The 27,306-nt window shown below is 41.1% G+C and overlaps 1 protein-coding gene across 9 annotated transcripts in view; it reads right to left on the bottom strand.

The window, feature by feature from the left end:
- Nucleotides 1–7,272: 7,272 nt before the first annotated feature.
- Nucleotides 7,273–27,306, bottom strand: part of LOC108001752 (carcinoembryonic antigen-related cell adhesion molecule 2-like) — a 124,524-nt gene continuing 104,490 nt past the window's right edge. For 5 of the 9 annotated variants that reach the window (XM_062079470.1, XM_062079463.1, XM_062079464.1 and 2 more), the window contains 2 exons: nucleotides 9,134–9,374; nucleotides 7,273–7,573 (listed from right to left, as the gene is read on the bottom strand). In XM_062079470.1, the coding sequence (XP_061935454.1) occupies nucleotides 7,431–7,573; nucleotides 9,134–9,374 (384 nt within the window). In that variant the 3' untranslated portion in view covers nucleotides 7,273–7,430. Of the gene's footprint in view, nucleotides 7,574–9,133; nucleotides 9,375–27,306 lie in introns of those variants that run through there. The other 4 variants (XM_062079467.1, XM_062079469.1, XM_062079466.1 and 1 more) reach the window with 3 other exon arrangements.

Consider the following 27,306-nt stretch of genomic DNA (forward strand, 5'->3'; position numbering starts at 1 on the left):
ACCATCGGATCGAAAGTTTGGAAAATTGTAAAACTTTGATTTCGTGAACGTGTTATTTGAAACTGGCGAGTCAGCTGCTCTGGTCCTTGAATCAATAGTTACGTAACAGATTAGAGCAGATGTAATTTATGTTACGTTTAATAAATTAAATCGTAATCTACTATTTTCGAAATGCTTGGCAGATTTAAGGAAGGTCGAATCGGAAAATAGCAAATTGTTACAAATATATATATATTCGGAGAAAATTTTCTAGTTTGGATCTTTCGACGAGTCAAAATTTGTCACGGTTACGATATCGATAAAGGTACGATTTGTTTCTCTTCTTCTTTTTTCGAATTGATAATTGTCGAGAAGAAAGAAGGACGCGGGTTGGACTCAAAGGCGTTTCACGGTCGAACGATCCTTATGATGTACGAGTAATTTCGCAAAGTGGACTACGGTTGTTGGTTTCTTGGCGGCTGGCTCGTGCAAACGTTACCAGAAATATTGCAACGCGGGCAAAGTTTCGGACGAACCGACGGGGCCGAAAATCTTGGGTAAACAGCCACGCACGTACCTCTACGACCGCTTTTCGACCGTATACCCAACTTGACCCGGATGAAAATTACTTGAAAGCGTAATTTCAAAAGTAACACGTGTATCTCTGTTGACCTCGTTTCCTGCTTTAACCCGGAATATTGGATTATTCTTTCAAAGCTTGTACACGTACTCGATATTCGATGACGATTCGGCCGAATAACTCCGGGACGCTTAAACGTTTCGAAGATTCGTAATCGTTTTGAAATAGGAGACAATCGTTTTGCGAATCGAGTCGGATATTAATTCGGAGAGAGAGAGATAAAAAAGGAGGGGAATCTAGTTCGTTTCTCACGATGAAAATTGTTCTTTTCATTCTTCTACGTAAATATTTCCTTCCAAGAAAGAAAATAACGTATCGATCCGAACGCCGTTTCCTCGTCCCACTTTTAATCGATCCTTTAATAGATGTGCGAACGAAACGGCGTGCCCCGAATAAACGGTTAAAAAACGGAACGGCGACCAGAGTCCGGTCGAAATATCAATGGACGTGGGTTGTCAACGAGAGAAAAATGTGTTTCATCGTGGTCGTAACGTATTTATGGGATGCGCTCGGACGTCGGCGCACGCCAAGACGGCGGAACAAGCGTGACGCTCGGAGAAAATTAAACCCGCCACCGGGTTCGGATCGATAAGTTGAAAACCGAGGCGCCCTGCGAGCGCGGACAAGTGCACGACGAGAAATCAGCGGTGGATGGAGGGTGTAGTCGCATTTGCAATCACGACACCGGAATCCAATTCCACCCCGCCTCCTTCCTCTCTCTCTCTCTCTCTTTATCCCCCTCCCCCCTGTTTTGCCACGCTTTCGTTCCTCGTAGTTGGCGAAACGCTTCTGGCAAGGCAGACATCAATCGGTAGGCGACGAGTTACGACGCTTTAGGACACGACGCTTTTCATTCCATTCGCGATCGATTTTCTGTCCGTTAAGAATAATTTATTTATACAGTTGATCCGTTCGTGTATACCCAAAGACCGACAATTAGCGGGAACGATATTACGAGGTTGGCGCGTCGGGTCTTGATGTAGATAGATAGATAGATAGATAGAGAGAGAGAGAGAGAGGGTTCTTGTGAAATTCGATCTGATCCGATATCTTCGTTGATCCGCTCATTATCGGGCGGACCTTGTCCTATCACATCGCCGCGTCGATTCGATCGATTTCATTTGTGCCCACGCTCATTAAGCTTTTCTACGAGAGAGTGTCTCGTTCGAGCCTTTGGATATGATATATATTCCAAAGTTGTTCCAGAGAATGTTTCTATGTTTGCTCGATAAGCGAATAGATTTCGATTAGACGTGAGTGACTTTTGTTTTTTATAGGTCAATTTCGTTTTCTTTTTACATGTCGTTTATTTTAACGAATTCTATTATTTATACGCGATGAAAATTTCTGATGATGAAAAAATGCGAGAAATTATTCGATATTCGCGTATATCCGTGTTGTATCTATACGACGAATGCATCAAAATAATTAATCTAATTTGATTAGCTTGGCGGTAATTTTATTATTTCGAATAATCATAAATTTCGTTTCGATAATTTCGTTTCGAGGTAACGAAAATCTAATAATCGTGCCCGTTTCCATTGCTCTTCGATATTTTGAAATATCACCGATGTTTTTTCTACATACAGAGAAATGTATAATTAACGCGCAAATGGGAAGAATGGATAAAATACGGGAACAAAGTGCGATCGTTCGAGTGGCACGAAATATTTTGTTACGTTATTCGTGTTTCGCATGTCATGTAATTCCTCGGGCAAGGTTGTAGGATCGTGGGAACATCAGAGTTTTTTTTTTTTTTTCCTTTTCTTGTTTTAACTACCGGATACTGTCCAAACGTTGAAAGAATATTCGCGAAACGTATAAAACGTAAAAGAAAAATTAAATCATAAAATGGAATTCTCAATAATGGAAGTAACCACTTTCGTATATTTGACGTAAACGCGTCGTTTCAGATTATTATTAAAATATTAAAATTTGTTTTGCAGAGAGAGAAAGAGAGAGAGAGGTGTATAGTTTCAAAAGGACGATATTAACATTCGATAAAGCTTTCGTTCCACCGTTTTAATTTTCCACGATGCACAAATAGAGATTTCTAATTAAATGATAAAATTAAACAATTTCATATCAACGAGCACGATTAAATACCCTCTTTGTTTGTTTCGCTTCGCAATTTCCGCCCGTGATTATCGTCTAATTAGTTCGATAAACCTGGTACAAAAAAGAAAAGGAAGGAAAACGGAACAGCCTCGAAATCTTCTTCCTCAAATTCTTCGATTTTTTCACGAATCCATTGCCTTCGTATTATTCGTCTTCCTATACGTTACTCCATTATTATTTTTATTTCGAAAGTTTAAGCTTGCCGTTCGTGTACGCTATCGTTCACAATATAAAACCGTTCGGAAATTTCAGGTCAAAGTTTCGTTGTTGGTGGCGAAAGGTAAAGAGAGAATCTGGAAAACTTCATAAAGCGGAAGTCGTACTTCCTCGAATCGTTCGAGGCTGTGGGGTTGCATTTGACGAGCGAGACGCGTGTCTAAAGTTTACGGGTAGCTTTTTCGAGTTATTGTACGACATTCCGATATATTTTCTTTTTCTTCCTCTCCCTCTCTCTCTCTTCCTCCTTTTGCTTTTTTCGTTATTTTTCTTTTTGTAAGTCGACGTACGTGAAAAAAATGATAGAAGAATTTAGATGAAGGAGTTTTGATGAAGTGGAATTAAAGGCAATGAAGAGACGCGGCACCCCCGTCGGTTTCATACGGAACGATATCGCGTGAAACGAGAACAATAAAGCGTTTCATTCCTTTATAAACAAATGTTGATCCCGGTATTCTTCGGCCGTCTGAGCTCGAAAAACTGAAGAATCTCTAAATCAAGAGAGGTTTAAAGTTGCAAGAAAGCACGGCACAATAACTCGGAATGAAGTTCGAATTTTTACAACGACGTATGAAAGGAGGGAAGCACAATAGCCCACGCTACGAATTATCTCGTGATTTAAATGAGGAAACGGTGTGTTTCTGAATAAACTTTCCCCGGCTGAAATATTTTGATTTTAATTTTCGCCTTTGTTCGACGGAACAACGGGGTAAAAGCGCTTACATCAACGGATAGGGTTTTAACGAAGCCTCGAATCGCTTCGGTGTAAAATATAAGTTGGCAACGCGATGAATTCGCGACATCCACGTGCACACGTATTACGATAATTCGTATTCGTTTCCCCCGAGATACTTTTTTCCTCTTCTTTTTCTACGACCGTATCAAGATACGTTGTAAACAATTTTTTGATTTTAATTGCATCACTTTTTCATATCGAATATTTCGTTTCCTTTTTTTCCCGTGAACTTTGAGATAGTTGAAAAACTGGCGCTTTTTTCCCCCTTTAATCTCGGAAGCTCGTTGAATTTCTCTCGGTATACATAGCCGTTGTAACCGAGTTTCGAAATAAAAGGAGCACGAAAAAGATTATTTTCAATTCTCACGTCTTAATATTTTCCCGAAAGCATTTCGTACCCAATGGTCGAACGGAATTAAAAACAAACGCCGACACTTATATCAACGATACTTTCATAGAAGAAATTAATTTCCGCGATATTTTATTTCAACAACTCCGGAGACCGAAACAAAGGAAACATCTTATTCTACTCGTTTTCTCCCGCTTTTCGCCTCATTGGGTTGCTGTTTTAAACGGAAAAGCCCGGTGAAGATTATTCAACAACTTCGGAATAACCGCGGCAAAGAAAATTCCGTGCACGAAGGAGCGATAAAACAAAGGACAGGGGAACAATGATAACTAATTTGAATGGGCCGTCAAATACGGATGAACACTATTAATTACCTATAACAATCGTCCATTAATCTCGACGGGCGTTTATTGAAATCATAGGAATATCACGACTCGATTCCGAATAGAGAGATTTCAATTTGAAATTACCGCAAAAATATTTTCTGCCCGCTTAATCGATTTATCGGATCCTATCTCGTTCTATCGTTTATTTTAAATTCGTTGGTATATATTCCGCGCCGCATCAATTCACCGATTAATCTAATACAGACGAGTCGACAAATTCTATCTAAATTTTAAACGAGAGATATCTCTTTTAAAATTAAGAAATTTTATCATCGAACGGACCATTTAAAATTAATTTTTAAAGCTTCGCTCCATCGTCAAATTTGTCGTAATTGTTACGCGATAGAATTTATCCGAGTTCCGTAATTTATAACTCGTAAAATTTCAACAATGGTAGCTACATTATGCAAGAGCATCCTGCATAATAAGAAATCGAAACGCGTTATACAATGGGTCGCAACGCGGCCGGGCTAACATTTACAGAAGTCGGCGCATATCGAGTAATTAATTTTGTAAATCACCGTTTCGATTCAAACTCGTTACAGCGCCAGTATCTCGTTATTATATAAGCACTTACTTACTTTGGCCGTGTATTAAATTAAATATTATTCGTTTATGAGCTCGAGTCGTTTCACTCACGATTATTATATCCGTGTTTCTCGATTCGCTGAATACCTCGTGCCGTAAATTTTTCAGTCCGCGTTAATTCCCCGAGTTCTTCCGCGCCGGTATAAGATTATCCCACCACACACCTCTGCCGCATTCTATACAGCGCAACCACCGGTTCGCGGTAATATCTTTGCTTACCGGGAGAGAATGGAAGCTATTTCAACGAAATACGTATGTTTGCAGTACAGGGTGTTCTTAAAAACGTTTGGCCAACGTTTCTACTAATTGCAACGGTGAGTTTTCTGTTAATTACGTAAAAAAAAAAAAAAAAAAAAAAAGATAAAAAAAGAAAGAAAGAAAAGAAAAAAGAAAGAAAAAATTGCTGAAAGGTTAACGAATATATTCGTTATTACGAGAGACTCGTGAAAAGGAGAATTTTGAAATTACGTTATTACTGCAATTGCAAATTAAGGTGAAGATATTCTCGACTTTGAAATGATGGATAGAAGAAATTAAAACGTCGAGAGAAAAACGAAGTGGCGTTGTTGTTGTTTGCTATTTTATCGCTTCGGAGATACGATGTGGATAACGTTCTATTTATATTTCGCGTTTTTTCTTCTTTTTTTTTTTTATAATTATAAAAGCATATCTGCTCTAGATAGACCTATTAACGTTTTTTTTTTTTTTTTTTTTTTTATTGGAAACCGCGCGATACAGAGGCAAACACGATACTTTCAATTTCCATTTGTTCAACCGAAATTCGTTTTTTTCATAACTTTCCGACCGAGTGAATGGATATATCTGCGGCTAAAATTCCGATTATATTCATTGCGCATGTAGGCTCTCACCACCCAACTAAATTTCATTAAAATTGGCGGAACCCGGTATCGGTAACATCGGTTGTAAATAAAAGCAGTAGCTTTGCCATGGTATACGTCAAATAATATTTTTATTGTATCGAATAACAACACATGTTTTATCGATTTTTCTTTTTCATATATCCGTTCGGGAAGATTACACGGTAGTTACCACGGTGGATTGTCATTCCCGTTTCTCGGCTAGTTTACACAGCAACATTTTTATCGCTCTATTCCGGATTATTGTTGTTCCATGTGACGGTGTTGCACACCGCGTAATCTAGTTTCATGCAGCACGGGAAAATGTTAAGTACGGAAACGCACGCGACACGAGCCTTTGGAAAAAACCGTGAAAAACTCGTCTCGCCGCCGTCGTAGTCGTCGTTGTCATAACCGTTCGTTTTACGAGGATACATAGAGGGATCCGGTGGATGCAAAGGTTGAGGGAGCTCGCTCGATGGCAAGAGTTTCCTGCCATTCTTTTGTCGTGTGTTCCACCTCAACTCGATGATGAATGGAACAATGCGTTTCCCCCACTGAACGAAATTAGTGCGCTTGTGACGATGTAAATGCGATACACACGCGTGTATACTCGTGACACGTTGCGGTTGAAAGGTATTGTGCCTAAACGCAATTAAGTGCGTCTCATTTACCTGTTCGCGAATCGATTTGCCACATTTAGGTTCGCGTGTCGTTAATGAGTGGTATTTCAACCGTGTCCGCCTGTTCTTCGAGTTTAGCCGCGATTAGATCCCATTTACGCGACATTCCTTCCTATGTCGCTTAATTACTCCATTCAAATTACGCTATAAATATTTCGAGTGCGCGGTGTTTATTTATTGAAATAAATTGAAAATCTCGATGTTCGTTAATATATATATATTAAATGATAATTTTGAAAAATATAACTACATGTCAACTGATATGTCAATTAATAGAAAAACGTATGTTCAAACCAGACATATACAATAGAGTCTCAAAATCACGATTGACCGATTTGATTGATCGTTTGCACGAATAAAAAGAATTTTTTCTTACTTCTGTTTTACTTCGTTATACAATCGCAAAGGATTGTAACGCTGTTTAAAGAGACTCATTAATTTCGAAAAGCTTGCGATCGATTTACACGCATCGCATCCGGTTGCTGTTTCCAGGTAAACCTGGATACGTAATCACAGGGGAGATCCATATGTCCGTGACGATCGGATTGTCAATCAGTAAACGTCACTTCCGTTAAAAACATGGCTCGCCGTGGAATCACGATGCCGTTCATTGGTTCCCGGCGTACATCGGTTTTCGATTCGGTCTACGAATTTCTGCGATCGGATGCCTTTCCGCTGCTAATTGGGCAAGTGATTTGGAACGAATTAAACTGGCAAATGTTTCGATCGATCTCTCTCTCTCATTTTTTGTTTTTCCTTCTTTTTTCCCTTTATTTTAATCAGTGTAACAAAAACGAAACAATCAACGTTGCATAACAACAACAACAACAATCGCAACGTAACGAGAAAATCTTTGGTAACGGATGATGACGCGAAGCTTAATGGTGGTGGCCTCCATCGTGGTCGTTGCCATTGCTGTTGAAAACGTGAGCGAAAAATCCATTCTTCCCTGCCCGATATTTCACCGTTCTAATGTTACCACCGGGCTCCTTTATCGTGTATTCACCGACAACGTCTTTGCCTGCAAAGAACAAAAAATAGAATTGTATCGAATGTGAAACGAACACTCGAAATGTGTGATTAGAAGCAACAAATAATTTTTCGCTCCTCTCGTTTTTTCTCGCAAGTGGCAAAGGGATTTAATTGAGAATTGTTTTATGCTTTTTCTCTTTTCTTTAAAGTGAAGATTTTCCAATCGAAAGTTAATCGTAATTTATTTAAATCCGATTAAAAGAAAAAAGGAATATTACGATTAGCTTTCGGAAAGACAAATATTTTAATTACTTTACAAAAATTGATATCCATTTCTGTCATTCCGTACAATATACGAATATATATATATTCGTATATTCGTTTTGATACATCCAGTTGATTATACCATCCTCAAAATTGTTTGTGAAACTTCAAGACATGTGTCTAAAGTACAGAGAAGAGATGTCAAACTCATGCACAAATAGCATTCGTAGGTAAGGTGTAGCTAGTTAGTGAATATAGTTGAGAATATAGGTTCGTCAGAGGCAACATCATACGCATACATGTGTATTTTCAAAGTAAATACGCTTTCTCGGTTAATTATCGAAACTACGCGCATATCTCATTTCGAGAAAAGCTTGGAGGAGAGCCTCGAAGGTATTTTATAATATTCCCTTTATTCTTTCAACTCGCGTTCCATTTTTTCTTTTTTTTTAAATTTGCTTACTTATCTTGATATACAAGCTAATTGAGATCTTGCGTCTCGAAAATCAAGATCAATTACATCTTCTGCGTGATATTGCGATCTCGTTAAGCGTATTCGAAGTCGTACTTTAATGACGGAAAACAGAGACTTTTTTTTCGTAAAAAAGAGACGTGTAATGAGAAAAATACCGAAGAGGCAAACGTTTTATTTTTCCAAACATAAAATGTTCGAAAATATTCTCGCTATCTCTCGAGCCAATATTTATCGCGAACAATTTTTTTTCAAAATTATCTCTATCCACGCCCATTTAAGCTATCCTGGTGGAAACGAGTTTCTTTTCGACATTCAAGAGTCATTAATGTAGGCCACCGGCTGATTTTAATTAGGCCGATTACGTAGAAACGAAGGTGGAAGAAGGTGGTTGGATGTTAGGAGACTCGCCGACACGAAACCCTCGAGTTCGAAAGAGTGCGCAAACGAAGACGACTTTCGAAAGCGTTTTCTATGCGCTCAGGGGACGTCTTTCGAATCACGGTAAACTAATTAAAAGAAGAGGACCAAGGATTCTAGAAATTTTCCAAGGATGGAATCGGCGGAGGACGAGGTTCAGCTCGAGATGCCACGAAACGTCTTCCTCCCGATATTCACATCACGACGCTCTAAACTTTTCCGTCGTACAAAGATCACGTTGCCACTTTTATTCGTGCAATCAGGCCATCCTTCTCCTCCTCCGCGTGTACGACTTTCGTCGACTTCTTCTCGATTGCGTCGCATCGCAGTTTTTTCCAACACGTAACCGAGTTATTACACCCCCACCCTGTTCCTTCCGTTCATTCTAACGCGAAATCGATCTTTTCTCTTTCGATGGGAAAAAGATTAGTTCGCGTGTCGTATCCGACGTACCGTCTCTGTGCTCCTTTTGGCCGTGATAGTCGCCTGTATGATGGTCCTCCACGCCGTAGGAGAACTCGTAATGCGGATGTGCCACGTAGTCGTGATCACGGTGGCCGTGCTTGTCCTTCCAACTTATTTCTTGAGCTTCCCCTATCACGGGTCCGTGGAAATGGTGGAAAGAGCGCGCGTGACCGCCGGCCTCCGTTTTCCCGTCGAACAGGGCCGACCAAGCTAAAACGAGCGCTGCAAACTATTGGGGAAAAAGTGTTAATTCTCCATCGTGGCTGGATTAAACGGGAAAGAAGATTACGCGAAATTTGTGGACGAGTTTTGAGAAATTTTGAGGGGAAAAAGGTTTTCAACGTTTAGGGAAGAATTTCTAATTTAGCGAGTGCTTAACGCCGATGCGAGGAGGAAAATCGATGGGACAAAACTCGGGAAACTCGGACAGAGGGATCGGTGTTAGCGCAGTGGACCGTCCCGACCTATAATTAAATGGTACGAAACGATCGATCGGTCGCGCCACTCGTCCACTTCACGATTAGAGAAAAATGAGGAATGCTCGATACGCGTGCACACTCACTTTAAAAGCCATATCGACGGATTGCCGCGCAACAACACAGAGTAAAACGACCGTGGACGATCGGTATCCAGAATTCGCACGCGATCGGCCGAAAACTGAATAGCCCGGCCCGGCCGATATTCTCCCTTTTATAGGTCCACTTTAAAAAGTTTCCCTCGGCTTAATTCTTCTTTGGACCCATGCCCGGAACTTTGCCGGTGCAGACGTTGCAAAACACAATTATTCAAGCGGGCCGCAAAAAGCGTGGCGCGATGCTCGGTCGAGCGCACATTAGCCAATCCTGGCTCGCTAATGGAGTTGGTTGGGAAAGAGGGCGAAAAAATGGAACGCAGGAAAGGCATTTGTTTCTTCCTCCTAGGTGACACACGCGTATCGATCGTGGAATCGATCGATCGATCGTCATGCACCATGGATCCCGAAAATTGCGTTACAAGTTTCCACTTTCTTCTCGAACGCCGCCTCTCGAGTGATCGCATGCTCCATTTCGTCCCAGATTCCCGTCTTACGTTGCAATTGTTTAGAAACCCGATTATCGTAACTCGGTGTCTCGAGCTCTCGGAAACTGTCTCCACTTTCGTTACCCGCGCTTTCGCGTTACGCATCCCCCAACGAGAATAACTTTCGAGGTAGGGCAACGAGTACATCCATGTCGAGATTCGCACGTATACACGTCGCATCAATATTATTTCAAAATCTCGAAACACTGCCAGATTTCGCGATCTTGGATTCTCACGAAGATTCTTAGCAAGATTTTTTTCCCACCCAATTTTCTCCGCCAAGCTTTTTTCTTCGAGATTAAGCCGTTTTTTCGAGATCGTATTCTCGAATATCATCCTCGCATTCGATGGATTATATCGTTGGGTGAAAAATGAGCGTTGGGGAGAAACGCGTTCGGGATAGCGGTTGGAAATAATATCGGGCGGGAATTTTTTATCCGGGCGAAAGCGATCCTTGCGTTATTAACAAAAAGTACAGGATTCTATCTGCTCTGTCGCGGAGTGAAATGGTTCTGTGGGGAGCAGAGTATGGGAAGAGGACGGATTCTGGCACACGATGTGCTGGTGGAGCGGCGGAAGTGCTCGAAGAGGCGCTCGGCTTTTGAGTTATGACACTTTTTGAGTCGAGGAGTCGCGATGTGAATGGCGCATCCGAGTCCGGCGTAATATCATAGCTCGATCTCGGGGTTGGGCCGGCGATAAATCTGCCTTAAATAAGATTTGCCGGCGACGTTCTAGCGAAATAAAAGGAACGGTCCAGCTCGAGAGGTAGGAAAGGTTTACTTTGTCTCGATATCGCCCTTCTCCGTGTGATCGATCGCTAATTTTCGCCGAACATTTGTTTATTTCGATTTTAATTCACCAGTCCAAGCATGATTACTTGTAATTTTTCAATTATGTACTATACTCGAAGAAATAGAATATCGGTAAGAAATCGATAAAGAAATTAATTTGCATGATATCGGGACGTGTATTGGAATATTTCTTATCGAGAGATACTTATCGATACTTATCACAGTCAATTTCATCGGTTCGCGTTTTTTATTACTACTATATAGGGCGCACGTTGTATCTTTGAAATTCCTATGATATGATGCGTAAACACGCGTTGTTGGGGATCGTATTCGTATTTCGATCCCTCGAGACGAAATCTTGGAACACAACTCCTCGGCTGTGCTCGACGAACGAGAAATTGCTACTCTTACTCTATAAATCATGCTCCATGCACGATGGATTTCCAAATATTTCTTACTTTCTTCTTTATTTATCCTCGTCGAGATGGTAATACGTATTCTTTTTTTCATACATTCAATTAAAGGAGACATTCGATTAGAAAATTTATATACGAAGATTCGATGACTTTCCCTTCGCTCGGAACTTCGTACATGGTCCAACTATTTTAATTAAACGAACTCTATCTGAAAGCTCAATTTCCTTCTCGAGCGTGAACTCATCGATGATTCTTGATCTCCGCCTTCCACGGAGAAAGTCAATATTAATTAATATTCCGAATCGATCGATCGAAACGGTTCAAGAACTTTTTTCTATCCGATCCGCCCCCCCTCGTATCAATCGTCGAATCACACTGTCAACGTTGGAGAGAAAAAGTACAAGTTCTCAACTATTTATTAATGAAATATTCGCGTGTTTGTGAGAAAGGGAGAGGAGAAGAAAGGGGAGGAGGGATTTCAGTTTTTTTGCGCGTATATCAATAATTCCATGGCAACATCAGCATACGAAATAGAATGGAAAGATAGTCAGAAGGCCGAGAAGAAAAATCTAAATCTCGGGATTAACATAGCGTGGTTGTTGCCTACGTAACGTGGTGGTTATTCTCTTTTATATACGAAACTACACACACGAGAGTCCATCCAGAAGAGACGTTCCATAGGATGATGACTACGTTTTCCCGAGTATCCCCGAGACAAATTCCAAGGAGATAGTTCTGGGTAGAGAGAAAGACGAATAGTTCTGTTTGCCTTGCGAATTTCAAGGTGTACCCAACCTCTTCTTCGTCCCCTCTCCTCCCCTCGCTCCCCTCCACGTTCCACCCGTCCCTTTCTTTTTGGTTTCCCGTGGTAAAGCGGAGGAACGCCGTCGTATCCTTCGCCGCCATCCAGCTTGCCAGGGCGTCGAGAACCTCTGCTCGTTTATAGGTCACGATCTATTCCGTGCCTTTGGGACGAACGTGCTATCCAGAATTCCTCCTTGACCTCCATTTGCGGTCTGGAATTCCAAAACAACGAAGACAAACTAATCCTCCGCTCGTCCACCGTTTAGAAGAAACTCTTTCTCGCTTTTCTCACGATGGAACGGCGCGACGTGTCTCCGATGATTTTACTTTCAATCCCTTAAGCGATCCGATCCATTATTTCGAAAAATTACCCTCTCGTCGTTCTTCTCCTCCAGGAAAATTGAAACGTATGTATCGAATCTCCTTTCTCGATCGAAATACGTGATTCAAGAATGGAACGGGATAAGATTGGCCGAACGGAAAAAGAAGAAGAAGAAGGAAAAAAGAAGTATTCCCGATGTTTGGACGTGACCGTAACAAATTGGATCGCGGCGTCTCTCTCGCGGATATGATTCGGATATTTTAGCATCCCCCATCTATTACGGCGTCGGCTTCGCTAACGAGCCGAAGCATTTTCCAGGACCTTGCTAATTTTCCAAGTGTTCCGATTACAGGCTGATAGCTGGCGCTCCGGTCACGCTGATGTCGTCGGGTTAATTGGTTTTCATGCCGGCGCTGAAGTTACGGATACCCCGAGTTGGATTACCGTGGCCTGTAAACGCCGCTCTCCCGCTGTTACCCCGCGGAAAGGGTCAAAAGCCTCGATTTCGCGCCCCTTCGCCGTTATCCTTTCCGTGCGGTTCGTGCTACTTACTCGTCTCGTGGAAAGAAAACGAGCGAAAAATGGAGGAATTTCGGAGAGATTAATCGCGAAACTGTTTGTAACGACGTTGTAAAGTATAATCTTGGAAATTTTCCACTCTCGAGTCGTGTCGACGATCTTGGATTCGCAATTGGTCAGTTCTGTAAGTTCGTGAAAAAATATTAATTATCGAATCTGATCGATTAGATTGAGTTTTGCTAGGGAAGGGAATATTTGACGAGTATCAACACTCGCTTTTAAAGGAAATAATTTTTTCTCGTATTGCGAATACGTCTACCGCGTTGATGCATGTTCATGCCTTGGCTGATCCGAAAGCACGATAAACTTGCGCATCCGGGACACGGTACAACGGAAGTTAGTCGCTGTTGTAATCACTGTCAGGATTCCACGGATATTACGGAACCATGCTCGAATAATGAATGGTAAACTCTTCTCTCCATATTCCGTGGATGTTCGTCTCTCGAGGCGTGCGTTTATCGTCTTTAAAGTGCATCGCCGTGGCTGCCGCAATTCAACGATCCGACGAAAGGTACATATGCATGAACAAGCTTACCCGTGCCTTACTGGTCGCGGGTATTATAGTTGCAGTCTCGTTATCGGAATAAAATTACAACGCGTTCGATAATCGATGAATCTGTACGAGAATCGTGGATGATAACGCATAACGGTATATGGGCTATTAAACTTTTTGGTAACAACGATTTCCGATTTTTCTTTTTTTTTTTCTTCTCTTTTTTTTTTCGTGGCAAACTTTGCATTTTCCGATAACGATGTTAGAACGTATTTAAAAAAAAAAAAAAAAAAAAAAGAACTAGTCGTCGACTAGTTAGCTTCGAAATTACGATGGAATATTATTTGTTTATTTTATATGGAATTTTGATGCAATGAAAAATAATTCGGATATTTCGTCGAATAAAATGAAATTCTTTCTCGATCGATGGTAAACGTTAAACGTTGTATCTCCTAATAATCTCGCGCAGGACCGACGAGTTTCCGGATAAATTTGTTCTTTTTAATCCCCTTTCGTAAATTTTTCGAGTAAAGCACGAAACCGGCCACAATTTTTCCAAAACTCTTCCCCCTCCCCGAACAGTTTTAAAAGTTTTTCTCTCACCTAGAAAGCTAAAACGGTTCGTTCCAACATATTCTCATAAATAATACGTAAAAAGCGATACCGTAATTTATTCGGTCCTCCCAGTAACACGAAACTAAGAATTTGCTCGTTACTCATAGGGATCTATTATATAAGGAAACTATAAGTGTATCCTCTAATTTCCACTCCACTTTCGCCCCAATCGTATTCAATACACATTTCGAAGGACATTTCGGCGTTGACATTTCCACGTTGGAGCATACGTACTCGCGCGTCCGGGTAATAAATCTACCCGTCCTTCCACCTCCTCCAACTCGTTACTCTTCGCGCTCCCTCTAATTGAGTTTCGTGGTAGCTCTCTCGCCGATATCGAAAGACGAGTTTCGTTTCTTCGCTCTTCTACCGAGGGCGCTCGCGCAAAGTGGAGTGGAGGAAGGGTCGTCGAGTTTTCGATCCCTTCAAATTAAACGAGGCGTAATTTAAAAGGAAAAAAAAAAAAAAAAACGAAGATCCAACGATCGAGCGCAGAGAAGAAGCGAACGAGGGAGGTATGGAGTGGAAGTTGAGAAAATACACTCCAATGCTCTCCGACATCGAGGTAATTCGAACTATCCAGCGGGCGACCGTTAAACCACTCGGTGGTGGTGTAATACAGCCACGTTTCGTCGTCACTGGCCGGGATAACTCGGCGAAGAACGGTCGAAAGGTCGTGGTCCTGCGGTTGGTGCGAGGTAGCAACTCCGCCAATTCATATGCAAATGCAAAAACGGTCAACCTGCGTGCATTGTTCGTTATCCACGCGAGTTCCACCGTCCTCAACTTACTACGCGAATTTCCGGGAAACGGGTAAACGTGGCGCTCGTGTAATTGATACGTCGATGATTTTGCCCCCTCGTCTTTGTATCCTTTTAGCTTTCGGTTGAAACGAAAAGGAAGGAAGGAAGGAAGGAAGGAGGGGCGAAAAGGGGCGTCGCGTATGATCACTTTCGTCGTCTCGAGATACCATCATTGTTGCTCCCTTGCACCGTTTAATGGTGTTTCAGCTTTTCTCTTTGAACGAGTTTCCGCCAAGTCCTCCGGGTATGAACTCTGGAACCTCGAGAGCGACGACGACGACGCTTCGTGGTCGATCGATCGCCATCAGAATTGACGTTGAGTGGCCATCATAAATTTTGCGTTAAAAATTTTTTCTCCCTTCGACTCGATTATTCCTGTTATTCCATTCTCTCGTCGATGAATTTCTTACACGAGTTTTCATCATCCCGTTTATACGTTCCAAACAGGGGGGATTGGGTTTACGATCACGAGAGAGAAAAGTGTAATTTAATTTCGTTTGTTATTTCCTTCTTGAAATTTGTTTATGCGCGGTACACAAATGAAGGTGTTTATTATATTCGAAAATGAAACGAGCTGGGGTTGACTTTTTCTCCTAGTCCATCGAACGTGTTCAAATTAACGAGAATCGTTTATTAATTTACGTTATCCGAATTTAATAACGTTTAATTTATTTACGCTCTTTTTTTTCATCCTCTCCTTATATAACGTTTATCCTTTTCGTTAAATTCTTTCGAAATCCTTTCAAAACGTTGTTAATAGATACAAATTTTAATATAGAACGCCATAGAAAGTTTGCTGATCTGACGGTATTACGAGATATACGCGAAAATTGGTGAACGGTATGAAATGGTGTATATGAAAGTAGAAGGCAATTTATTAACTTTATCACGACACGAAATATAATATAACGGGTAATAAGTATAAAGCTTTCCCTCCTTTCTTGTCTGTGTTAAATTATCTGATTTCTAATATAATACGTAAGTAAGTTTTCAAGTTCGTTTAACAATACAAGGGGGAAATCAGAGATACGTTTTTCATCTCGATGAAGAAATATAAAAATATCGTATTAAACGCAAAAAAATGTTTAACAAGCGGAAGAAACTAGGCAAGGTATAAACAAAGAAGCGAAAAGCGGAAAGTTGCTGGATATAATATCTCGTAAAACGTACGGTTACCACGTTATCACTTGTTTGCCTTGTAATACACCACCGCATCATATATAACGTAAGTTTGATCGAAAAAGTTTCCGCCGTTTCTTCTTTTTTTTCCTTTTCTTTTCTTTTCTTTTCTTTTTTTTTTTTTTACAAACTACCATAGAAAAAGAAATACGATAGAAACGGAGAATACGGAGGAGCAACGAAAGCGCAAACTCACAAGTCGACACAAGCGCAAAAATGGAGAAGTTCTCGGGGAAATTAGCAAAAGAGATACGCGGGACCGATAACGGAGAAAGGTCGAATCGAAAGTTTAAATGTTGAGAAGGCTGAATAAATATTTAAGTTTAAAAGCTCAAGGTTAAACCGGAAGCTTTCCGTCTTCGTCACAGTGTTGAACAAATGTTTATCCTTGAAAGCTCAAGGTCGAGCCAAATGCTCGGAATCGCGCGGAGAGGTTAAACAAATATTTGAATATCGCCTCCGCGATTCCCCCTTTTCCGTCCTAATCGACGCAGAATTCTCCCGGACGATACGCTTCGGCATTTCTATCCCGAAAAAATCGTGTATCTCGGGGACAATTTGTCTTATCCTCGGACGGTAGGTCGGGTGAAATGGTTTCGAAGGATCTCGCCGATGGAATACGAAGGTCTGACATTCGTTGCACGATATCCGATATCCGAGCCGCCGTGAAAGTTCTATGTTAAACTCGGCCACCGATATTTCATATCCGAAACTCGAGCCAGTTTTAGGTTGGAGCACGAAAATCCGCTGACACAGGAACGAAATCGCGCAGCCTGTAACGTTATCTGCCGACGTCCAAAATAAGGAGCATTATTTACCTAACCTGTGAACTCCCGCGGACGCGTGGTGGATATCGTAAGTTTGCTCTATGCCTCGAGGGATACTCGAAGGGATCCTTCGATCTTATATACGTGCCGAGATTCTCTCGCGATCAAAGAGACTGTAAACCTGTGACAAATATCCATTGCTTCTTAGGATTTTCGCTCGAAAAACTCTAACTACCGATCCGTGAATTCACCGAGGAGTTCCACGATTTCGAAGGAAATATCAATCGATTTCGATATTTTTTCGATCGATCTTCTTCTCCTTCTATTATATCGTATCAAGTATAAATAGTTTCAAATTATGAAATGTTTAAATCTCCAAACATTCGTCTAAGTTTCTCCGCGGCGGCGGTTCGTAAATAGAAACGTAGCTCCTTCTTTAAAGCGAAGAATTGATTTATATACAGGTCTGTACAAACCGATAATTCGAAATCGCGTGAACGAGGAAGACGACGTTAAAGAATTATTAATCAGGAATCGCGCGTGGAAGCGTGTGCCGAAACGTTGGACATAAATTATTCGAGAATTATAGGTTTTTCCAACTCGATCCAACTGTACTTTGTCCTCTTTTCCTCCCCCGGAATCGATCTTAACGAACGATTCGTTTACACGGCCATTACACAGGGAACAGTTTTAAATTTCGTCGAGAATTGAAAAATCTATGAACTTTCGCAAGCGTTGTGAGTCCCGCAGGTTCCCAGGCGACTAACACCTTTAAAACTCTTCGAACCGTTAAAAGTCTCTTTCTCTGCGATACCGCTATGTGACCGAACGTTTAATTTCTACTTTCGACCGAGGGTTACGTGTTATAGAAGAGAGAATTTTCAGAACCATTGCCCCGCGATAATTCTTCCGCCAAACTCGGTCGTTGAGAATTACTTTCGAAGAAATACTCGTCGGTTTTAAATCTTCTTCGATATTTTCCACCATAAATCTCTAATAATTGTTTGAAATAACTTTTCGTCAGTCGATCCCATGTATATATACACATCCTATCGAGGGGAAAAAATGAAGATACTTGGATGTGAAATCTATTTTTACCTTTATAAAGTTTCACGCCAAGTCTCGTAATTTCATTCCCCATAGCCGGCGGATAAATCGAGGAGAGCCAACAATCATCTCTCCTCCTTATTCCTCCGCATCGGAACCACATAGGTTGATCTTTCTCCGATTCGCCCGGACGCAGGAGATCGTTATTTGCCACTTTTCTTACTCCTTTCTTCCCTCTCTCCCTTCCTTCTCCAACATTTGATAACGTAGATCGAGGATCGAGTCACTTGGAAATAAATTTTTACGCGTACGCCAACACTTTTTGTCGTATCCTCTCTTTATTACGTATAACACGCTTGATTTATAATAACGTGGCTCATCGAAATTAAGCCATACCCCGAGAGGAATAAACTTGGGAGCCGGGATTGTTGTCGGGCATGCTTTACCCGACAACCTGTCTGAATCCATTTAGCGAGGTGGATGATGGTGAAGTATCGCGCGCGTGCATGCGTGTTCGAAACGTCGGACAGGATTTCCCCGAGAAAGTGGAATGAGTTGAAAGGGAGTCGGTTAAAGGGAGGCGAGGATGTGGTGCGCATTTGCATAAGGCGAGCTTGAAACGGCGGCATAAGGACGGCGAAGGAAGGAAGGAAATGCCGATCGATCTCCTCCAACGACGTTATTTTCACGGTGCCTCTTGAATATTCATAAAACGATGACTCGTGCTTCATTGTCGCTCCCCTTGTTCGGATTTTTTCGTTTCGTCCGATTCATTTTCTCGCTTTTCGATTGGCTTTTTCCTTTCCTTTCCTTTCCTTCTTTCTTCCTCTCCCTCGCGATATTTTCTTCTTACAACCACTCGATTAATTTGTATTATTCCAAGTCGCGTTGCTGCGTGTCACGATCCTCGATAACCCCTCTTTCCCTCGATATTTTTCACCCTACAAGTCACGTTGCGTAATTCCTCTTCATGAGCAATCGAACGCGGGTTCGAGCAAGCGTGGTGGCCAATTTTCGAAGTAACGTAATCAAGGAATCGCGCAACGTTGTAAACGTTAAACTTCGGTCGGTTTGGGCCCGACGATCGATGTTCCCGCGATCCAGTGCGATTCGACCAGGGCGGAGGGGGAAGAAAGTTTTCTGAAATTGGAAACTTTTGCCGTTCCGTGCACTCCGCTTAATCGGTGACTGGATCGGAAAATGGGCGGAGGATCGATCTTTCGAGACAACAGTGTTCGTGATTAAGTTTCTCGTTCATCGAGGAATCATCTTCGTTTATCATTCGGACAAGGAGAATTACGTTTTTGAACAAGTTGGTGGCGCAAGTCGACGATCCCGGGGGAAAACAACCGTCCGTTCTTGTTCTAAAAATTTGCTCGGCGCAAAGAAGCGTGATCCGCGAACAGATATATGTGCGCCGTTTGGCGGGGAAGTAGTTTTATCCCCTTGGATTTATTCTTGAAAAGTTTCTGCTGCTGGTTAATATATTCCCATGGTTGAGCAATACCTCGAACAATGGACAAACACGGGAAATGGATCGATGAACGAATCGTATCCGTCTTGTTGCTTTTCTTTTCTTTTTTTTTCTTTAAGTCCTAAATACCTTTCAGATCGATCATTATTCGCGTCCTCTGTAAAAGTATTAACACTCTCTCGTCGTACGCATAACGAGGAAAGTTATTAAGGTGAAAACAAATTGACAGGGATAGCGTAGAATAAAACTAGGTAATCAAATTTTCGCGCTTGTTGGATAGACTGTAAAATGAAATTCCTGTTCGTTTGTTAGGATTATTGTTCTCAGGATGAAAACTCGTTTGAATATCATTGGTAGTTTCCGTATTATATTTCCATATCGTTACGTACTTGGTGATCCTTCAAGTTCCATCTGACAGGTTTACGGTTTATTTGGAAAGGGATAAACAGGTGAATCTCGATGAACGGTACGGAATTCGCCGTCTGCCTTATTCTTAGTTTACCTGGTTTATTTAAATATAGAAGGAACAAAAGGAATCGCGGTGAATGGAAGATCAAATATTTACCAGGGAAGTGCTAGTTTTACCTCGACCATACATGACCTGTCTTGCGTGAGAGAGGACGCGAAGAAGCAAATGCACAGCCATGATAAAGTTTGAATAACGGAAAAACCTTAGAAATTCAAAGTGTTCGTCGTGTTGGCAGAAACAGTTCTTTCGTTTTCCCCCTTCGAAACGAACCGGATCATCCGATATTCCATTCATAATAAATTAACCGTTTCTTAATTTCATCCATACGACATTCGTCTCTTAAAACGATTAAAATCTTTAACGTTATCCATCTACGCCATCGAACGAAAAATCGTTGAAGTTTAATCCCTCTGTTTCCTGATTTTTGAATAATTTCCCAAGCAACCCGGTATCCTCGATTGTCGAGGCTCCTTTCGTTTTATTCTCGAGTGGTCTTATCTATGGCCGAGACGTTTACGAATTCAAGAGCCGAGGAGAGGTACGCTCGCTCCGCTTGGACGTATTTTACCCGCATTTAAATCTCATTCCCGAGACTTCTCATCTCGCCTTTCCCTACACTCGTAATATCTCGCAATTCTTCCGAGAGAAGAATATCGGTAATCAAATCGGTAAGAGATCACCGCGAATATCCCTCCACTTATTCAAAACTTTGTTTCGATTCTCAGTTCCACGATTCCCATTGGAACTGAGAAAAAAGGAAAAAAGAAACCAGTCTCCCTCCCGTGGCGTTCGAAGTTGTGTCGTGGACCACGCCGTTGGAACGTGGTCGATACGTGCCGTTGCATTCGTGCATCGATGTTTCCGCTGCGTCGATTGGCCGCGATTTATACGTGCGTAACAGGGAAGGTGAAGTTAGTCCGTGAGATATGGATAATCGGTCGCTAATGATCGTTTGTAACCGGCGAATTTGCGGCGGCGACCTTATCTCGTTGCCCCCTATGCACGGGGCATCCTCGTTCCACCATCACGCTATCCCATTGAAACGCGTTCGTCCCGGCAAGATCCTTCGTTGTATCTTCGACCAGTGCCAACAATGTGACAATAATTTGCGCAGAGAGAGGCCGCATCGAAGGGCAACGCGTTTGAATATTGAATCGAGCTGATCGGAATGACGCTTTGTCTCCATTTTCGCTTATATCGACATTTTCGATGACGAGAACGATACTCTGTCTTAAATATCAACGTATTGACGAAACATTGACGAAAAAGTGATTGTGACTCGCGATTTATTTTTTCTTCTCAAATGTAGATTCTTAGGCACGCCTAAGAATCTAAGAAGAAATAAATTTATAAATGGAAACTTGAAAAGAAAATCTGCAGGAAGAAGATTCAGAATCAAATTAAATTTAAATACAGACAGAACAGGAAAGATTTATATCCAATAGGAAAAAGAAAGGAAATATTTATTCGATACAAATCTGTTTTCGAGTTTATGCTTTCGATCGACTCAATGTCTTCTACGATGATTCCCGTAAGCTCCCATCCTGCGCCAGATACAGCGAAGATTTGGCTGATCCGCTCGGAACGAGACTGCTACTGGCTTGCTTTGAATACCGCCTCGACAATGCTCAGGGGCGTAGGTAAAGGTGAAAGTAGATGGGGCGAAGAGGGAGGGCCACTCGAATTTTCCACTCTCGTCAAACACCGGCAAACGCCGAGCTCGAGAAGATATTCGAAAATTCGACCTCGCACCGGTCTCGAAATACCTATCCCCCACCCTCCGCCGAATTTGCGTCCACCTAAGGAAACCGGCCCTCCAGTCTTTATCCGCCGGAGGAAACTCACTTTGCCCAAGTATGTAACCGGCAGAAATTCCTATCAGGTTGTATCGGAGAGGAAATCCGTGGATGCTCTAAACTATGACAGGAATATGTACGACGGGATATGTATTTCTTTCCGTTTAAGCATGCTTTGCACAAAGTTTTAAGTTGTAATACAGAGCGGAGGGAAGTAATTGGTGAAAAGTAAAACGTTGGATCGTACGGAATGACGTACGATATAATCGTGGAACTTTAAAAATTGAGATTAAAAGTTGAAGAAAATTATGCGTCTTCGTCGACGTTGGTGGAAACGAATAATGAGAGAGAGAGAGAAGAGAATTTTAATATTCGCAACATTGTTGGTATTGAAAACTAAGAAGCTTAATCGTATTTATCGAATAAATGGTATGTGCGCGAAATGGATATGGCGAAATATGTTCGAAGGATTGGAAATTTGTTGGTAAACGGGGAACAGGCAGCCGGTTTACGCGTTTAATCTTGTTTGAAAAATAGATGACAACGGAATGGAATCGTGCCTGGTTTAACGCGAGATACATCGAAAGGATTTTAAATTTATTAGCGAACGGGAAGTGGATGGAGAACTCACGCCATGTTAATCTCATCATGGGTATGTTAGATAAAACGAGACCCTGGGTTTTAAATGGAATGTGAAACCTGTATTTCAATTATCTTGATTTACATTACTTTATATTTCCTCGGATATAAACGTCCAATCTGGAATTATTTCGATTAAGTAGCTTCGCGTGTGCGTATCCGTACATAGAGCCGCCGTAACCATGATTATAATTTTTTTATTACATAAAGTATTTGCTTTTCACGCAAAATATATCTGAATATCTATCAAATGATAGGCAAAATGTATCATTATGAGTATAAAAAGCGCAAAGTTAAAATAATTTTAATCGCGATCTCTCTTCTTTAATAATGTAAATTTCGCGAGCGACAGAATAATCCTTGAAAGTGGAAGCAAAGTAAAAGAATTTGTGGAATCGAAAACACATCTGGCCGCAAAAAATATTCTTGAATGACATAAATATTCACAACTTATATCCGATATATTAAAGTGCATCCGATTTTTAATCAAAGAGATGCGTCCTGGAATTTCCCCCCCTCCCCCCGGTGGGAACTACGATGGATCAACTTTCAGTTGATCCTAGCGAACGACCACATCAAAACATCATATCGGTTTATGCGGTTATAGATTGGATTCTATTTCCAACACCGACAGTCATATCGGGGCTGATTCTCTCCCGCCATCATCTCCCTCTTTTGCATAAAACGAGAAAAGGAACACAAAGACGAATCGTTATTCGAATCGTCGTATTTCAAAGTTATCGATGTTTCTTCTATTCTTTCTGTACGAACGTAACGCGCGATCGCGTGTGCGATGAACGCTCCCCTATTTGGAATTATTTCATCGAAATACTCAGTTTATTTTTTTATCAACGTATTATTTAATCGTAAATAAATACTGTTTATTTTACGATTCGTTGCGATGAAATTTTTCACATACGGATACACGAGTCGGAAAAATTTTTATATTTCGACTTAATTTAAAATTTGTACGAGCAAATATTTGTCGAAATCGACGGAAAAATTCAATCGCCAATTTGTCGTTAAATAAGTAGAAATGTTAAACCCGTAACGGTGCACGATGAATTAATACCGTGTAAATTTCGTTGTCAAAGGGGCAGGTGCAAATTCACGGTCAATATTTGTGTAAACTCTCTTCTCGATCAAAAAATTGATTTCCACAATTTGTATTAGGGAACTGTAAATAGCTCTCCACGCTTGTTTCTCGTAAACTTTCCAATTTGAAATTCTTTCCATTAAATCGTGTTTCCCATTGAAACGGTGAAAGACCTTCTAAAAGATTCAGCACTAAAGGGAATTGAATCCTTCGAATCCCTTGGTTCATTTTTTCCTTGAAAATTCAATCGATCATCATCAATTTTCAATCCTTTCGAGCTCGCCTCGTCTCGTAATCAATTATTTAACAAGAAGACGCTTAATTACACGGGGACGCGCTTTATTTCTCCTTCTATAGAGAAGTAAAGGTATCCAATTATCCAACAGGGAACAGGCTCTTTGGTTAATAGAAAATCCTTTTTTAACTTAGAACTCGAAACTTGTTTTCCTGCAAACAAATTAAGCATAATTTTCCACGATTTTATTATCGCCCCGCCGATAAACCGATATTCAAAGGAAATATTCAGGCATCGTAAAAAATATCGGAACGGTTAGAAATTGCTAAATTGACGTCAACACCTACGCAAAAGTTTGCAGTGCCTATATTTAACTTTCGTATTTGCCTTGATTTCAACGCGCCACTGTACCGTTTAAATTAACCCCCCTCCGCCTCCCCAGTTTACCATCAGTAGTCGAAATCGGGTCGTACACACACCAAGCCTAATTATTATTCACGATAATTGTCCTTTGTTATTTTTCGCCCTCCTCCCCCCCTTTTAATTTCACGCGTTACCACCATCGATTCGAAAGGAGAAACAGGAAGAGAAAGGGGATGAATTTCCGATCTATATATCGCGCGACCCATGGTACATTTATTGGCTGTCTACCATTTAGGTTGGAGTAGGTGCTCGTCACGAACCACTTTCTACCCTGTAGGTGCTCGCGAAAAGAAAAAGATGGTTATTCTTGGCAGGTACGTGAGAGCCCTCGAAGGATGATTCTCGATTGGAGGGGGAGGGTTAGCAGAGGGATGTTCCTTTTAGCGCCCTCGAAACGCTTCCCGTGTGCGTTCCATGCGATCCAAGTGGCCAAGTACTTAAGCATTTGTCTCACGTATCTTGCCAGTCACCGATAGTCATTGGACACCGGAGCCGGACGCGACGATTGTTCACCGAACAATACCTTTATTCGCGGACAAAGACGAAAAATGAGCGGGTTTGCTCGTGCTAGGGGAAACGGGCTCAGGTGAAGGGCGAAGTTGCAAGAGTAAAGAAAAACGGGGGAGCACGGAAATGGAGAGAATTTGATTTTTTTTTTTTTTTTTTTTTCTTTAACAGGCGCATCGATCCCTCAACTTCTTGTCCCATTTATCTCTAACTGTAAGACCACGATAAGGTAACTATTACTGTAAGGATATTTACGTAATGATCGATGGAAAAATATTAAAGGGATAGGATTACGCAAAGTAAATTACTCGCACAGTTCGAATCACAATGGCGTTACATCCAAGTAAAAAAGGAGAAGAAATTAAAAAAGTTTTTTCATAAAAATCCACTCGGTAAATGGAAGAATATTATGAAATTGCTTTTTGTGCTATTTCAATATTCCAATTGATTGCTGGGATCCGAAATGATTACGAATAGCGTCGTGACTTACATTTCTTTCTTGGAAATATTATATTCTTTCATGAATTACGTCTGTCGCTCGTCTGGAATTTGATGTAGATTAATAAGATTAATAAGGCGATAATAACGAGCGAGAGATTCGAATAGGAGATCAGGGATAGAGATAATAAACGTTTAAGAATTATTCTTCTTCTTGCACAACGATATCTTTGGAATTGGAATCGTATCGAGATGAATCAAGAAAGAAGAGGGTTCGTTTTTAATGATCATTCGTTCATTGTCCGGAAGTTATAACACTTCTTAGAGTTTAATCGATTTTTAAAATAAATTACACGATAAGTACGTTTATTTTTTTAGGAAAGTATTGCTTAGGTTAATCTTAATGTTGATGATATATTGGAAATCATATGTTATAAAGATTTAAAAAAAATCTTTTGATTGATGTTGATTAATCAAACGGATTTTATGGGTTGCGTAATCTTTAGACACGTAATTTATTTATGTCATTTATATATAAAATATGCAAAACATGTATAACACGTAAAAAAATACGTATTTATATGAAAATCCGTAGTCCCGGTATAATTTCACATCTGAAATATGACAACGTGTTATTTGATTTTTTTAATTTTAACGTAAAATAAAATATGTTCATGTATACGTCCACTACAAATATTTTGCCATTTTCTCGATAAAACGTTTTAATATTATTTTATTAATTACGCGTCAGTTGATACAAAGTGTCGAATATTATTCGACGATCATTGTGCAATTAAAGTACGAAACGTGAATTAAAGAGAAATCGTAATAAAAGAGAAATGAAGGATTTCGATGGAAGAAAGAAGGAAAGAAAGAAAGAAAGAAAAAAACGAAGGGAGACGATCGGTTAAGTCACGCTGGCAAGATGCCAACCAATTATGAATGTAAAGTTATGGTAATATTGATATCGAGCGAGGATGGAAAAAATGGATGTAATAAAGCAGATATTCTACTTTTCCTCTCCCTTCTTTGTCACTCCCTTCCGTTCCTCGACTTTTTCTCCGGGTCCAAGCATTATATTATTCGACACATTCCTCATGTATGATCGGAGCAACCTATCTCGCATCGGGTAATTGAAATCCAATATGCCTACCTCACCTGCCAGCTTGCGGCCAGGAAATTCACTACCCGTTTTATTTCTCCCTCTCTCCCTCTTCTCCTCTAAAACACGGAGCCAGGAAGATAGATAAACGGAATAGACTTCTCTCTCGACGTTGATCGCGTCGCAGTAAATCGAAATTAGTCCATTCGTACGATGATTTCGCCTTGAAGTTTATCGTCGAAATTATACTATCGAATACCATCGATCGATACGAATTATTCGAGGAAAAAAATTATTTTCTCCCAGACTTTACAATCGGCGGAGAAAGAGCGAAACGGAAAAGATTAAGACGAGGAAATCTCGTCGTTTATCAAAGATTGGAAGAGCGAAGGACATCGGCAGGATGTCCTTTTTCGCACAAAGGGGAATGGCAGGAAATGGATTACAAGAAACTCTCTTGCGATGCGAGACAATTAATGAACGCAGGCCGCGTTCGAGATGACGCCCATTCTCTGCACGCGTACGCTCGATGCCGCATTATAATCCACTAACAATTAACGAACTACTAATGAAATGGAACGGGCGTCGGTGTCGGCCGCACCGACCGACAGGAGCCCCCGAAATGGGCGGATCGTTATGATTTCCATCGGAGAACGGAAACGTTCTGCGACCGGATGCGACCGCCCATCCTCCCTTTCCCCCTCTCTCCCTCTCTCTCTTCGGATATCATCGTCCAAGCCGGAACTAAGAATAATTTTCCATCGCCTGTTTTCCCCTCAGTTTACTAATATTAACCCCCGTGACGTGGATAATCGGTAATTATTTCCCCGCATCCGTTAAACATCCTATTTCGAATATATATATATGTAGATACGCGAGGAGTAGAATCCCTCGTTCCGGTTTCACGAGCAGGCTAAATGAGACGCGAAATGTATCCGTTGATATTTGTGCTCGGTAAATACGCGTGTGGATAAGTAAACGGGAAGTTGGCGGCCGCTGGAAGAAGTTTTTTACCGAATAACGCAAACGGGGTTCGCAGAGTTTTGTTAGTAAGCCGGGTCGGCCGAAAAGTAAGGCAATGGTGGAAAAGTTACACGGTCGATC

This window comes from Apis cerana, linkage group LG9 (assembly GCF_029169275.1).
Source record: "Apis cerana isolate GH-2021 linkage group LG9, AcerK_1.0, whole genome shotgun sequence".
NCBI lineage: Eukaryota > Metazoa > Arthropoda > Insecta > Hymenoptera > Apidae > Apis > Apis cerana.